The 13641-nt window shown below is 54.7% G+C and overlaps 1 protein-coding gene across 1 annotated transcript; it reads left to right on the plus strand.

Moving 5' to 3' along the window:
- Positions 1-435: 435 nt before the first annotated feature.
- Positions 436-12147, plus strand: DNAJB12 (DnaJ (Hsp40) homolog, subfamily B, member 12; the record flags this gene model as incomplete). Its single annotated transcript, XM_010158115.1, has 7 exons — positions 436-610; positions 1721-1866; positions 5447-5632; positions 7312-7391; positions 8529-8638; positions 11048-11220; positions 11996-12147. Coding segments are annotated over 7 exons (992 nt in total), but the record flags the coding sequence as incomplete, so codon positions are not given.
- Between the last annotated feature and the right edge of the window lie 1494 nt (positions 12148-13641).

The raw sequence follows: 13641 nt of genomic DNA on the forward strand, positions 1-13641 counted from the left end.
ATTGTCACGTAATTCACCCAGCACGGTAGGCTCCAAGGCGGGAGGTGAAGAAGGATGACGGGCTTTGTAACATGCTAGAGAACAAACGCGGGAGTGCTTCGCCGTTAAGGAGAGATGTGATTAAATAAAGGAGAGGACGAGGACGCAGCGCTTGGGTGATCCTCTGCGGCTCCCAGACTGTCCGGCTGGATAGGCCCGGGGTTTTGGTGGCGGTCGCGTGCGCTGGGAGAAGCAGGCAGTAACTTCAGTAGCAGCCCCCCCCATCTGGGCAGGAGGCCGCAGGAGCTCAAGGGTTCCGTGGGTGGAAAGGTGAGGGTCTTTCTGACAATGGGCGGCGGAGAAGAGGGGTCTCTGTGGGGGAGTTGGAAGGGCAGATGGAGCTCGGCGGTCCCTTAACTTTCTTTTTTTCCTCTCTTTTCATCTTTCTCATTTCAGTTCTGCTTGAGTCCCTCAACAAGGACGAGCAGGCAGCCAATGGCCAGTCCCAGTCCAGGGAGTCCACAAACCCGCAGTTCAAGAAGGTGAACGGAGACTTCCCCATGACCAACGGAGAGGCTGGCGGGGAGGCCCTGAAGGGCTACACTCAGTCCCAGGTGGATGCAGTGAAGAGGTGCGTGCACAGCCCTCTGTGGCTTCAACCTGCAGTTTGTTTGAATTCATCGTGCGATACCAGTCTCTTTTTCACAGTGTTTTAAAGATTTCAGCTTTAACTGGCTGGGTGTTAAAAATGTACCTGGGAGGATTTATAGCTGCAGCAGCCCTGGGGGGTGGCTGGGTTGGGTCTGCGAGGGGTGAGATTTTCCCCCAGAGGCACCCGTGAGGGCTGGAGCTGTAGGCACATAGGCCTCTCTCGCGATATTCTGCTCGTGCTCTCTCTTAGAGCCCGACAGAGTAGAAATCCACTGCGGGACGCTTCGCTCTGTTAGCACGGTGCACTTCTAAAGCTCCTGCTGGAAAGTCCCGGGACATGTTTATCCAGTCACTGGTTTTCCAAACCTTGTTTCAAGCTGTTCTTTATTCCTTTCTGCCATCTGCAAATAGCGGAAGTTGAAAGGACCGAACTGCAGGCACAGTCACTTGGTAAACTTTGCTTAAGGTGATGAGCATGGTCTGAATTGTGCAAGAACCGCTCGGGCTCGTGGACTTACGGTTTCTCCAAAAACCTAGCTCACCGTGTCCTGTCTCGTCAGAGTCACGTGAGAAGGAGAAACCGTGGCCGGGCTGTGAGTGTAGCCAGAGCGAGCTGGGCTGCGCGCACAGGCCTGGGCAGCCCCCTCTGCCTGCTCTAGAGTTCAGCCGATGTTATTTTTAGGCGTGTGAACAAACTGAGTCTGAGGAGAGCTGGGGGGAAAAGCCAGTAGCCCAGCTGTCCTGCAGATCCTGGCCTGCCGTTCGCAGTCCTTCACAAACAGCCTCCAGAAGGTGAGCGAAGCCTGTTGGCCGATCACCTTCCTTTGCGGGCGATACCATCGCCCGCCGAGAGGCCCTGCTACCTCTGCTGGCTTGACTTGTTCCGTGAGAGTGTTGGTGTGCTCGTAACGCAGGCACGGCGGGAATGACTCGGAAAATAAGTGGGTCACCCTGTGAGGAATCGGAGCTGAGTAAAGCCGAGTTCGCTGAACGACGTGGATCGAAACTGCGATGCGCGAGATGTTGACGTGTTCAGTGGTTTCCCCAGCTGGAGCTGACTGTCCCTGTTTTCTCCCCGCTCTGCTGGCAGGGTAAAGCAGTGCAAAGATTACTATGAAGTTCTGGGAGTAACCAAAGACGCTTCTGATGAGGACCTGAAAAAGGCTTACCGGAAGCTTGCGCTGAAGTTTCACCCGGATAAGAACCACGCACCAGGGGCTGCCGACGCGTTTAAAGGTAAAGAGCATTTCCGACTTTGGTGATTTGCCCTCACCAATCAGGCTGAGTTGGGCTAGCACGGACTCATAAGAACAACCTCCCCTCAGGCAGGCAGAGTGGAGTAAAGGTGCTCTTTGTAAAGTTGTCGCTTTTCTGAGCTGGTTGTGTTACAAACAAAATATAAGCTTCAAATATAAACATGGGTTGGCACGGGTAGAATCCACCTCTGCTGGTCGGACAAGGAGAAGCTTTCCTTCCCTTTCTCGTGTCTGCTGCTCCAGCCTCCTGCTGGGCAGCTCAGGAGGAAACTCCCCCCGGATGTTAACCTTCCTCCTTGTTGGAGAGGTGCAGGAGCGTTCACCTGGCAGGGAGAAGCTCCAAGCCCTGCGGCCGTGCAACACGGGGCAGGTGCTGGGGCGCACCCCTGCCCGCTGACAATCCCAGTAGGGACCCAGTAAGTTGTGCTGCACCAGAGGCAGCCGTCGGGTTCACGAATCCGTGGAAAGAAACATTGCTGGGCAGGCCCAACAGCGGGAAACTCGTCTCCTTCAGAGCTGGTGTTCAGACTCTTCCACTCACTGAGAATTTCCGGCAGCCACTAAGGCTTCAGGTTTCTAAGCCAGCGCTCGGCACCTGACCGTTGCCAAAGGCCGCAGGTGGATTTGGTGGACGGAAACCCCAGGAGAGAATTTCTAGGGCGAAACTGCAGCGGGCACAGAACCCAGCCCAGCCAGAGCTCAAAAAAGGTCACCAGGAGTTTCAGTTCTGCTGCAAAGAGCCCAATTCTCCGGGCCTCTCTACAAAAGCAGCGGGGATGTTCCCTGGATAATAAGATACCTTAAAACCGGAGTCCTTTTCCAAGGGAAACGCTGCTGCTTGGAACATAAAACCCCGTTTTCCCTTGCAAGCTGTAGAAGTTGGATTGTTGTCAGCGAGCTGAGCGCGGAACTTCTCGATGGCAGTTGTACGGCCCTGGTTTTGCAGCGCTAAGCCGTTCAAATGGCGCGGTCTGATTTCGGCCCTCTTGGGAGCGAAATGATCCGGGCTTCTGCCGGAGCAGGGAGCAAGGCCAGCCTGGTGCGAGCGCATCGATAGAGTATCCGGGTAAGCTGCTAGCAGACATGAATTCAGCAGTAAAAGTCTTATGTAAGGTTTGCTTGAGTCTTTTAAGACTTAAAGCCGTAACCGATAAGTGGGTTGCTGTTAGCAGATAGCGAGCTGACCCCCAGCTACTTGGGAGCGCCCGGTTTAGTCCGGGGGCCAGAGGAACGAGCAAGCCGCTGCAGACACCCACCGACGCTGCATCGGCAGTCAGCCGCTGGTCGATAGCTTATCCTTCGCTCCTTGCAAAGTGGCGAAAGGCAGGTTTCTTCACCCCTAATCTTAAATGATGATGTTTGCCGAAGGCTTTAACGAGAGTTACGTGCCAGAAGTCGTGCGTTAAGCAAGGTGCCCTTTATCCTCCTCTGCAGAGCTATCTGCTCGCAGGTTATCGCTCCACCAAGCCTTGCCTCACTGGCTCCCCTGTCCTTCAGCCCCCGAGCTGAGCTCCTAGTTTGCAAGCGCTTGCTGAAGTCCAGCTGTTTGGTTCCAGAGGGTGCAGGGGGAAACGTGCCTGGCCGTGAGGGTTTTAGTTAATTTTTTCTGACGCTGGTGTATTAGCTGAAGTCTTGGCATTTCGCCTTCCCAGTGACAGCTGATAAAGCATCACGTCTTGTCCTGAGACCTTGTTTCGGCCCGGGGTTGTGCTTAGCCGCAGTCTGTAGCAGACTCGCATCACTACCTTTGGCTGACGCTGGAAAAAGGGTTGAACCTGGCTGCTTTGAGCTAAAATCCCGATTTGGAATGAGGCGTTTCTTGGGCTGTGTCAGCAGAAAGTCAGGCAACGAACCCAACCCTGAACCTCTCCGGTTTTGTCGCTTGACCACACCATTTGAAAGAGCAAGTTAACATGCTGAGAGTCAGTCCCTGTCGCCTGGCTTCCTTGCCTGGTTGTAGAAACGTTTGCTCTGTGTGCACTGACACCAACCAGAAGGAGAACGAGTCTGTCGATGTCGCATCCTCCACGCACCAAATTTCTAGTCCAAGAAGAAACCCTACACCTCGATCTGACTGCCGGGAAAACGTCGAATCTTGGAGTTAATCTCCTCCAAAGGGCACATGTCTCCCTTCTCTCCCTGCCTCTTGTGCACCAGCCACGAACGTTTCGCCTCCTTGCCACACAGGACGGCGAGAGGGCGGGCTCTGCGGCGGCACGGGGAGGCTCCTGGGTGGGTTGGCGCAGCGGGGAAGCGGTAGGCTGGAACGTGTCGGAGGAGAAGTGCAGACATAGCGTGGCGGGCAGATGCTTTGGGAGAAAGGCTCAGACGTGCCAAGGTTGGAAGGAGAGTGAGAAGGGGAACTGGCAGGATTTAGTTCCAGTACGTTTCCGCTGTCGCAGGCGCTGGTTAACAGTCCTTGTAACTATGCACCTTACTCCTGGCACCTGGAAATTTGGAAATCTGTAGCTGAGAGAGACAACTTCTAGCCAACGTTTCCTTACCAGCTTTCACGGGAGGAGTTGAAGTCCCTCCTCGGCATCTAGCCCCTACTTAAATTCTTTGCAGTCCTGCTTTTAGGCTATGACGCTGAATTCCCTTAATTCCACTTCCGAATAAAATTTGTCAACTCTAATTGTATTTTCCTATGCAGCTGCTTATGGCTGAAGGATTTGGGCCTCAGTTCTTCAAAAGAAGTAACAGGCTTAAGTGAAACGCGTAGCTGCTCTACTACCAGCATTCCCTTCACGGGAATATAGACCAGTTGGAGCGAATCCAGAGGAGACCACAGGGATGCTCCGAGGGCTGGAGCCCCTCTGCTCTGGGGACAGGCTGAGAGAGCTGGGGGTGTTCAGCCTGGAGAAGAGAAGGCTCCGGGGAGACCGTATAGCACCTTCCAGTGCCTGAAGGGGCTACAAGGCAGCTGGGGGGGACTTTTTACAAGGGCCTGTAGTGACAGGACAAGGGGTAACGGGTTTAAATTGAAAGTGGGGAGGTTTAGATTGGATATCAGGAAGAAATTCTTCCCGGAGAGGGTGGGGAGGCACTGGGACAGGTTGCCCAGAGAAGCTGTGGATGCCCCATCCCTGGAAGTGTCCAAGGCCAGGCTGGATGAGGCTTGGAGCAACCTGGTCTAGTGGAAGGTGTCCCTGCCCATGGCAGGGGGGTTGGAACTGGATGGTCTTTAAGTTCCCTTCCAACCCAAACCATTCTGGGATTCTATGATTCACGCCACATAGTTTCATTTACCTGAGGGGGTTTCTCTCGGGACATACACCCGATTCATATCACTCATGCCCTGAGCGTCTCCGTTGGAGTTAATTAAGGCCTTTTCCACTGAGTCTCTTGGTGTGGTTTCCTTCTTGCCCGTGTTTGCCAGAGAAGCGTGCCGGGCACTCCCTCTTCAGCTGGGTAGCAGCTGCGCCGCTGAAGTAGCCTGTTGAAAAACGACGTGGGCAGTTGAGAATCTTGTTTGGGTAATGAGAAGGGCAAATCCCAGGGCTAAATGTCTTATCTGGAGAAGAAAGATGCTAATTGCTTCCTTATTGTCAATATTTCAGCCATTGGCAACGCGTACACCGTATTGAGCAACGTGGAGAAGAGGAAGCAATACGACCAGTTTGGAGACGAGAAACTCAACCCTGCTCGGCACGGACACGGTCACTCGGACTTCCACCGCGGGTTTGAGGCAGACATCTGCCCCGAGGACCTCTTCAACATGTTTTTTGGTGGTGGTTTTCCTTCTAGTAAGCACGATAAACCTTAATCTCTTGAATGGGGCACGATCCTGTCAGACAGAGCACCAGTGCAGTGGCGGCGTGTTTGGCGGCACGGGGATTGCCGAGTTTCATGGGAGAGTTCTCCTTCACGCACCACCTAAGCCCCTAGAGATTTCAAAATTGTTCAGTTCTCCAAACTTGGAGAACTCGGCATCCAGCAGGCAATACCAGCAGGGCTGGAGTTCTTCACAGCTTCGGGTGTTTGTCTGCCGGCAATACGAGCTGTTATTAGGTTGGGTTGAATGTGAGAAGAAAAAATGACTTGTTTTAAGGCTGGCTGTAAAAATAATCCTATTTTGAATCCTATTTTCTGACTGGTAGTTTGAGAAGTTAAATCGTCTCATCAGAACAAGCCGTGCTAACGCCTGGGCCTTGTTCTTGATCTGTATCTGCTCTGCCACACAGCTGAAGTCTGAGATCAGTATCCACTTCCTTCCTTCCACTCTGTCCCATAAAAACGAGGAGTGTGTGATTTCTAGAGCGTAATTGAAACCTCTTGAATTGGAAATTAAGTCCATACCCTGTCTGTCCACAGTGGTTTGGGTAGCAGGAAAGAACCCAGTGACTGTTCCCTCGTTTGCTCCGTTCTGATTCAGAAAGACACAGCTTTCATCGGAAGATAAGGGTGTTGTAGAAGACTCCCTTTGTCTTTGCTCCAGTTGTATCTGGCTGGCACCCAGTAGCCCGCTGCTGCCCGGTGTGTGAGGATTCCCACACTCATCTCAGGTGCTTGCAAAGGCGTCTCGGAGCCTCTCGTGTTCGGCCTGTCAGAGGGGTAGAGCTACGCCTGTAATAACAGCACATTGCTATTTTAGCTCAGTCTTTTTTTTTTTTCTCTCTCTTTCCTGGCCATCCCAAGAGAATCCGGGACCTCTTTTCAGCCAGCTGCCCTTCTCAGCTGGGGTGTTGACATTTCAGACAGATGTGGAAGAGCTCTGTTTTCTGGGTGGAAACACTACCAAAATTACTGCCTTTTTGGAACTGGTTTTAAGCTAAAGTAAATTGAAACCTTAGCAATACTCCTTTTCGGGCTGTGGCGTATATAGCTCAGTTTGTAAGTGTTGCTGTGTCAGGTGAGGAGTAGGGTTTTTTGGTATGAATTCCTCCATCGGTCTCCTGCAGAGTCCCGCATCCCCTCGCCCTAAACCCGCAGCCACCTCTGGCAGGACAGCGTGACCGAGTGGCTTGAGGCCAGGGCTTCGGCCACACGGCCTGCTGACCAAACGGTGGCCACAGGGACAATTGCAGGGATCTCGGGAATAGCCCGAGCCTGTCAAAGCACCCATCCCAGCTCCAGAGTGGGAGCAGCCCAGCCGGGCAGATGTGCTGTCCTTCTTCCAGCTCGGAGCGGGCTGGGACAGTAGGCTGAACTGAGCAGCGGTCACTGCAGACCAGATGGAAGCGTGAGCGCAGCGTGGATTGCTTTACAATCTCTGCGTACGTCTCCCAGCCCGAGCCCGTTCTGGCGGTGTTCAAAGTGAAAATTCCTGCATTCGCTGTTGTCAGCACCCAGCCTGCTTTTTCCTCCTGAGTTTTGACTGGGGAGGCTGGGGTGGAACACGGCCGCTTTCTGAGGTTCCTTCCTGGCCAAGTAGCGCCGTCTGGCGTACTCTGGCTTCTGTGTGACGGTTCTCTTTTGCCTACAGGTAACGTTCACGTGTACAGCAATGGCAGGATGCGATACACCTACCATCAGAGGCAGGACAGACGGGAACATCAGGGTGATGTAAGTGGAGAACAGGCCGGGGGGGGCCGGGAGTCTGAAGGTTTTTCCCATAGGTGAACTGGGAGGTGGTTGGTGTGGCTGTCTTGCAAAACAGTCCTGCTTGTTTCTACCCCCCCGGAACAGAAAGCTGAAGTCGTAGGAAGTGAGCTGCCTTCAGAATTTACAGCGAGCTGCAGTTTAGTTTACTGGTGGTTGTTCTCCCAGGACTCCCACCGTTGTCATCCTGTGGGGAGAACGCTGGTGGGTCTTGAAACGGTGCCGCCTTGAAATAACATCGCACCAGTAAAGTCTTTACCGCAGAATAAGCATTTCCTTTCGGATTTGGTTCTGTAATTTCAAAAGGTAAATCCACTTTTCAGATCGTGTGGATACCAGTGGCTCCTCCCAACGTGAACTCATTGTCCCTTTTATTCCAGCGTTGAAGATGAGGTGTTTCTAATCTGTGATGCTTAATTAACCAAGGAAGATGCTTCACAGCACGAGCTGTTTAGATATTTTCCCATCGCAGAAAATCTGTCTCCAGCACTCCAAGCCCTCTGGTCTAGAGAAGTGAGAGCGAGGGACTTGCTATTTAAGAGACCAGGGCTATGATGATTATTTTCTGAGGATAGCCAGTTGTTTGGGGTTTTTTTTTAAACAAACAGAACTGTCTGTGTATTTTTTCTCAGGCTTAAAGGGAAAAGTGCTGCTGAACTGGAGCGAGCTCGGGAGGTGAGGTAGACAGGGAATTACTTTCATCTGGCACTGGAGAAGGCTTCCCATAAAACCAGTCCTGCTCACTAGCACAAGCAGGACACAAACTACATACGCTCTAGTGAAACAAAATATGGGCCTGAGGATCTTAAAGTTCACTCACAAGGTTCCCCCAGCCAGTCCCCTCTGCCCTTTGTCACGTCCGGAGAAGGGGCAGTGGATTTGGACCTTCGGAGTCACGCTGCCCTTTCAGGAGGGGGAACTGTGGGCGTCCTTCTGGGTTCCCCTCCAGCTGTTTTGGGGTGCCTCCTAAGCTGAATGCCTGCAAAAAAAAAAAAGCAGGAGAATCGAGGTGGTGTTAGGGCTGGGAGGGAGGGCAATGCTATGGGATCCTTGGGTACCGGTGTATGGGTGGCACTCCAGTGTGTGTTTCTGTTCCTTCAGGGTGGCCTTGGGTTGTTTGTCCAGCTGATGCCTATCCTCATCCTGATCATTGTGTCTGCTCTCAGCCAGATGATGGTCTCCAGCCCACCCTACAGTCTGAGCAAGAGGCCGTTAGTACCTGTTAACTCTAGAATTTAACCAGCTGGGGAGTGGTGGGGGGGGTCTGGAGGGCAGGGTGGCGTGATGGGGCAGGGATCTAGGTCTCCATTTTTCCTGTCTGTCATTTTTTTTTTTGGTTTTTCCTGTCTGTCATTTGGGTTTTTTTTTTTTTCCTTTGCTTTATCTCATCGCACCGTTTCCCTCGCTGCCTGACGTCTCGCACATCAGTGAAGGCCTCCTGGTTCTCCAACAGGTCTCGAGGGGGAAGGTTGGAGGTGCCTAAGGGAAAACCTCAGTTTACACCTAGTACGAAGCAATAGGGGAGAGAAGGAGGAATAAAAGACGCTCCCAGAGAAATCCTCTGTTTTTGAACTCCGATCTTGCCATGGAATAGCTGTGGGCAGGCATTTACTGTGTGAAAGTGAAGGGGTTTCATTCTGGATCCTGTGGAATTGCCCGGGATCTGCTCACTTGGCTGACGAGAGGCGTCTTTACTCTTACTCGCTTCGCAGTGCCGACAAAGAAGGGGAAAACGGGCTTGGTTTCCGGCTGCTTGCCTCGTTCTTGGGAGAAGCTTAGTGTGTGTTCAGTGGAAGCTCCGGATGTGTATTTAAAGAGTGTAGGCTTGGCTACAGGCAGCGGGCCCTGCTTAGTGACGGCATTTCCCACTGACGATGTCAAACCCAGCTTAGCTTTCGGGCCCGAGGCAGAGACAATGTCGGTAGTGCTTGGAATCGCAGGAGGCAGCGCTTCCGAAGAGGGTTTTTCTGGGAGGCTGAAGTATATTGAGATGTGATTTCTGCAGTTGACATTAGGACTGTAAAATTAAGCATTATGTATGCGTACTGGTTGGGTTTATACTGGTGGAGAGGCGGTCTGTGGGGCGAGAAGAGTGGAGGGCAGCTCTTAAGTGGGCAGGGATTTGCTTCCAGCCTTGTTGGCTGTCAGAGGAAAGCCATCCCCAAGCCCCGGGTGTTTCCCTGCCGCTCGCTTCTCCAATGCTGTCCCCACCTCTGCGTCCTGGGATAGCAGCAAGCAACCCAATTCCCGAGTTTCGACGTCGACAGGAGGGGCGGAGGCGCTGATCCGGTCCTCCCTCATCCTTCCTGAGCGACCGAGGCCCTTCAAGTGCCGCTAGCTCGGGAGGGAAAGGCGCGCGGTGCCGGCAGGCGGTGCTGCTCGCTTGCTCGCTCCCGCAGGCAGCCAGGCCCCTTTGCCGCCGGGTGTGAAGGGAAGCGCTGTCATGCTTCTCTTCCACAACCGAGCTCTCTGCCGACAGGCGTGTCGCGTTGCGGGCCCCTCTGTGCCACCCTGCTCTCCGGTAACGCCTCGGCCGATCTGCCTGACGTCACTGCACGCCTGACTTGGGGTGGCAGGTTTCTCCTGCCCTTTGCGCTTCACGCTCGAGCGTGCCGCGGAAGCTCTGCGAGCTGAAATCCTCCTCCTCGGGGCGGGGAGCACGCTTTGCCGCCGCCGTAGTTCATCTTTATTCAGAAGGGGAATAGGAGCTCTGGGAGGGCGCAGGGCTCTGTCTCGACAGGTAGAATTCTTTGCTGAGCGTCTTGCAGACTGCCTCTGCCAGCGGGCACTGCCGGGGGCGCGTTAGGCTTTGTCTCAAAGAATGCCAAGAGGGCTTTTGGGCCGTTTTCAGCCTCGCCGGTTACCCACCGCTCGTCCCTGCGTGCTGGACCTTGACGAAAGGTGCTTTGAATCGCTCCTGTAAGCCCCGATCACCGGCTGAAGGGCGAGCCGGATGAGTTGATGTTTATACCTGCCTTAAAAATCAGGCTGGCTTTTCCTGCAGCAGCTAGCTGGTATTTATTATGGGAAACTTTGGGCACGTCTCCCAATGGAGCCATTCCTGAGGGATCCGGCGTTTGGGCAGAGGTCCTGCGTTCCAGCGTGCAAGCACGCCCTAGCATCTCGAGGGTTGCTGGAGCGGTGGCGGAAAATAAGTTCAGGGCTGCGTCCAAAACACAAATCCATGGGGGTAGGGTAAGGAGAGATTTTCCTTCTAGAAAGCGCTTTTCCGCACGAGTCGGCGCAGGCTGGAGCGCGTCTGATTTTGTTCTTGCTGCCGCCAGCAGCGAGGAAGTGGCAGAGAGATTTAATTAGGGTGGAAAATTCCCATCGGCACTTTATGGTAAGGGGTTTTAAGCCTTGGGCAGTCTGCCTCAGAGGTAGGGCTGCATTCAGAGCTCTGCCCACCTAGCTAGAGGCCTGGCAGGTTTTCTCTCCCTCTGCTGGCATCTCATTTCCACCAGAAATCCTTCTCCTTTCCAAACCTTCGAGTCTGTGGGTGCATCGGTGTGATGTATGTTTGGTCTCGTGGCGGGTTGTGCCTTACAGAGAAGCTGGGAGCCTTTTGCTCCACCCGTGAAGCCTCTCCTACACTGTTCTGCCTCTTCTTTCCGAACCAGGTCTGTGGGTCACGTACACAGCAGAGTGACGGAGCACTTGAAAGTCGTCTACTACGTGTCCGAGAACTTCGCAGAGGAATACACGGGCACAAACCTGAAAAATGTGGAGAGGAGCGTGGAAGACGACTATATCGCAAACCTTCGAAATAACTGCTGGAAAGAGAAGCAGCAGAGTGAGTAGTGCGGGGCCGGGAGCGGAGGGTCTTGATGGTCGGCTTCGGAAGGGTCTTTCCTTACTGGGGACCGAGTTAATGCTCAGGTTATGCTCGAACAAGGTGTGAGCCCGTTTCCTGTGGTGTTGGGGTTTTTTTTCTCCAATCTCTGCCTTCGTGACAAATCCAGCACGTGGTTTTTTTTTTTTTTGGTTTGTGGTGGTGTTCAGCGCTGCTGTGGAACTGGTCAGACAGGAGTTGGGCCTTCCCTGCCGTCTCAGTAGGATATTCCCAACCGAGGGGGAAGGCTGCGGCCAGCTCATTTGCAGCAGGCCCCCAATAACTCCCTGTAATATTTTAGTTGTTGGAGGGCTGTGTCTGAGACTCTGCTGCCCGTGGCGTACTCCATCCCGCATCCCGACCCGGCTCGGAAGGCTGTGGTGGCAGCACTGACGTCGCTTTGCCCTCTGCTGAAGGCACGCAGGGTCAGGAGGGCTGAGCCTCGGCGTTTCTCCTTCCCTGTCCTGCTGGGGTATGTGCAGGCTGCCTCCAGGGAGGCGAGGCAGGTCCCGCCAGGTTCCTAAGGCTTTCCCTGGGACGGATGAGCTGTCAGCAGACGTTACGCCCATCCTGTCCTAAAGGGCATGGGGCGTTTCCTTGGCCTCATCCTGTGCTTCGGCCAGCCCGAAGAGTTGTGGTGCCTCCCATTCCCAGCAGATCCCGCGGTGGGACGTGGCCTGCCGGCTGGCTCTCCTTGCATGTCGCGTCCCTGACGCTGGGCTTTTTCCCTTTGCAGAGGAAGGCTTGTTGTACCGGGCACGCTACTTCGGAGACTCGGATCTGTACCAGCGCGCACAGAAGATGGGCACTCCCAGCTGTAGCAGACTGTCAGACGTTCAGGCCTCTCTGCACGGATAGTCACCGCCTGCCCGCTCAGCGGAGGTCTAAGTACGAGCTGGTGATGCTTCCCCCGGCAGCGGAGCAGGGCACGACGTGCTTTTCACGCTTAGTTAAACCTCGGTTTGAGACGCAGATCTGCATGAGTCTCCTTTGGTTGCACACGCGTCACCTGGGGGAAGCACCCTGCCCCTGTCAAGTGCACACACCTTAACTGGGAAGTGGGTTTTGGTTAGTTTGCGCGGCGGCACCCTCGGCTCTCTCCGAGCTCCCCGTTCGCTCTGGCACCGGTGGTGTGGGGTCTCCAGGAACAGAGCAAAAGCCCCGCGCGCGTTGGCCGCTCGGCTGAGGTCAGCTGAGCGTGCGACACAGTGGGCGTGCGCTCCTCGGGGTTTTCATAGAGTCATGGAATGGTTTGGGTGGGAAGGGACCTTAAAGCCCGTCCAGTTCCAACCCCCCTGCCATGGGCAGGGACACCTTCCACTAGACCAGGTTGCTCCAAGCCTCATCCAGCCTGGCCTTGGACACTTCCAGGGATGGGGCATCCACAGCTTCTCTGGGCAACCTGTCCCAGTGCCTCCCCACCCTCTCTGGGAAGAACTTCTTCCTGATATCCAATCTAAACCTCCCCACTTTCAATTTAAACCCGTTACCCCTTGTCCTGTCACTACAGGCCCTTGTAAAAAGTCCCCCCCAGCTTCCTTGTGGCCCCTTCAGGCACTGGAAGGTGCTATAAGGTCTCCCCGGAGCCTTCTCTTCTCCAGGCTGAACAAGCCCAACTCTCCCAGCCTGTCCCCATGGCAGAGGGGCTCCAGCCCTTGGAGCATTCCCGTGGCCTCCTCTGGACTCGCTCCAACCAGTCTATATCCTTCTGATGCTGAGGGCTCCACAGCTGGACGCAGCACTCCAGGTGGGGTCTCCCCAGAGCAGAGTACAGGGGCAGAATCCCCTCCCTCGCCCTGCTGGCCACGCTGCTCTGGATCCAGCCCAGGATACGGTTGGCTTTCTGGGCTGCCAGCGCACACGGCCGGCTCATGTCCAGCTTTTGTGCCGGCCGCCGCGTTGAACCTTTCTTCACTTGCCGTCTTGTCGGTGTTAGTGCGACAACTGTTCCCTGGCACGCGAAGCAGCATGATGGCAGGGAACGGCCTCCTACCAAGCCGCTTGGTGCCAGGGAACGGCCTCCTCCCACCCAGCCGTTCCCTGCCTCCCTGTCGCTTTCCCTTGACGCTCGGGGAGAAGAGAGCACACGGCCAGGGGTTTGCAGCGGGCTCTGGGAGTAACTCCTGCGCAGGATCATCTGTAGGCAGGGGGTGAGGCGCGCACCAGGCCTGGGTTGCCCGGACGCCGGTGAGGCTGGCAGGGCCTCCCTCGGGATGCTGAGCGTCTAGCTGCTTGACGTGCGGCCGCGAGCAGGGAGGTTGAGCAGGGGACCTTCTGCTTGGGTTTTGTTTTCCTCGGCAAAGGGAGCGCGTCGGAAGTTTGGCCCTTAAAGCAAATCCTCCGAGTCGCGTTCGGCCTGGTTTTTTTTTTTTGGGGGGTGGG

Source organism: Eurypyga helias, unplaced genomic scaffold (assembly GCF_000690775.1).
Source record: "Eurypyga helias isolate BGI_N326 unplaced genomic scaffold, ASM69077v1 scaffold26348, whole genome shotgun sequence".
In the NCBI taxonomy this organism is placed as follows: Eukaryota; Metazoa; Chordata; class Aves; order Eurypygiformes; family Eurypygidae; genus Eurypyga; species Eurypyga helias.